The sequence below is a fragment of the Antrostomus carolinensis genome, unplaced genomic scaffold, assembly GCF_000700745.2.
Source record: "Antrostomus carolinensis isolate BGI_N321 unplaced genomic scaffold, ASM70074v2 scaffold43039, whole genome shotgun sequence".
Taxonomy (NCBI): Eukaryota; Metazoa; Chordata; class Aves; order Caprimulgiformes; family Caprimulgidae; genus Antrostomus; species Antrostomus carolinensis.
Genome location: NW_010337225.1, coordinates 1 through 274, shown reverse-complemented (window position 1 = coordinate 274; position 274 = coordinate 1). Strand labels below are relative to the sequence as shown.

General features: G+C 68.2%; 1 protein-coding gene across 1 annotated transcript in view; it reads left to right on the top strand.

Moving 5' to 3' along the window:
* Positions 1–225, top strand: part of LOC114818900 (opioid-binding protein/cell adhesion molecule homolog) — a gene marked incomplete at its 3' end in the record, with an annotated part of 1,391 nt that extends 1,166 nt beyond the window's left edge. The window contains exon 3 of the mRNA XM_029086773.1: positions 91–225. Coding sequence (XP_028942606.1) covers positions 91–225 — 135 coding nt within the window. The remainder of the gene's footprint in view (positions 1–90) is intronic.
* Positions 226–274: the final 49 nt, after the last annotated feature.

The window sequence follows — 274 nt, the reverse complement described above, 5'->3', positions numbered from 1 at the left end:
ACATGCGAGGGCAGGGTAGGGCCGCAGCGGGTCCAGCCAGGTAGGCATTTTCGGCGGGCGACCACGGCACGTTCTCGGGGCGTTTCCCAGGGCAGGGCTTCGCGAGCGAGGACGAGTACTTGGAGATCACGGGCATCACGCGGGAGCAGTCCGGGGAGTACGAGTGCAGCGCCGTCAACGACGTGGCCGTCCCGGACGTGCGGAAAGTCAAAGTCACCGTTAACTGTGAGTGTACGGGAGGGGGCGGGTGCGCGCCGGCGCCGCGAGGGCACAC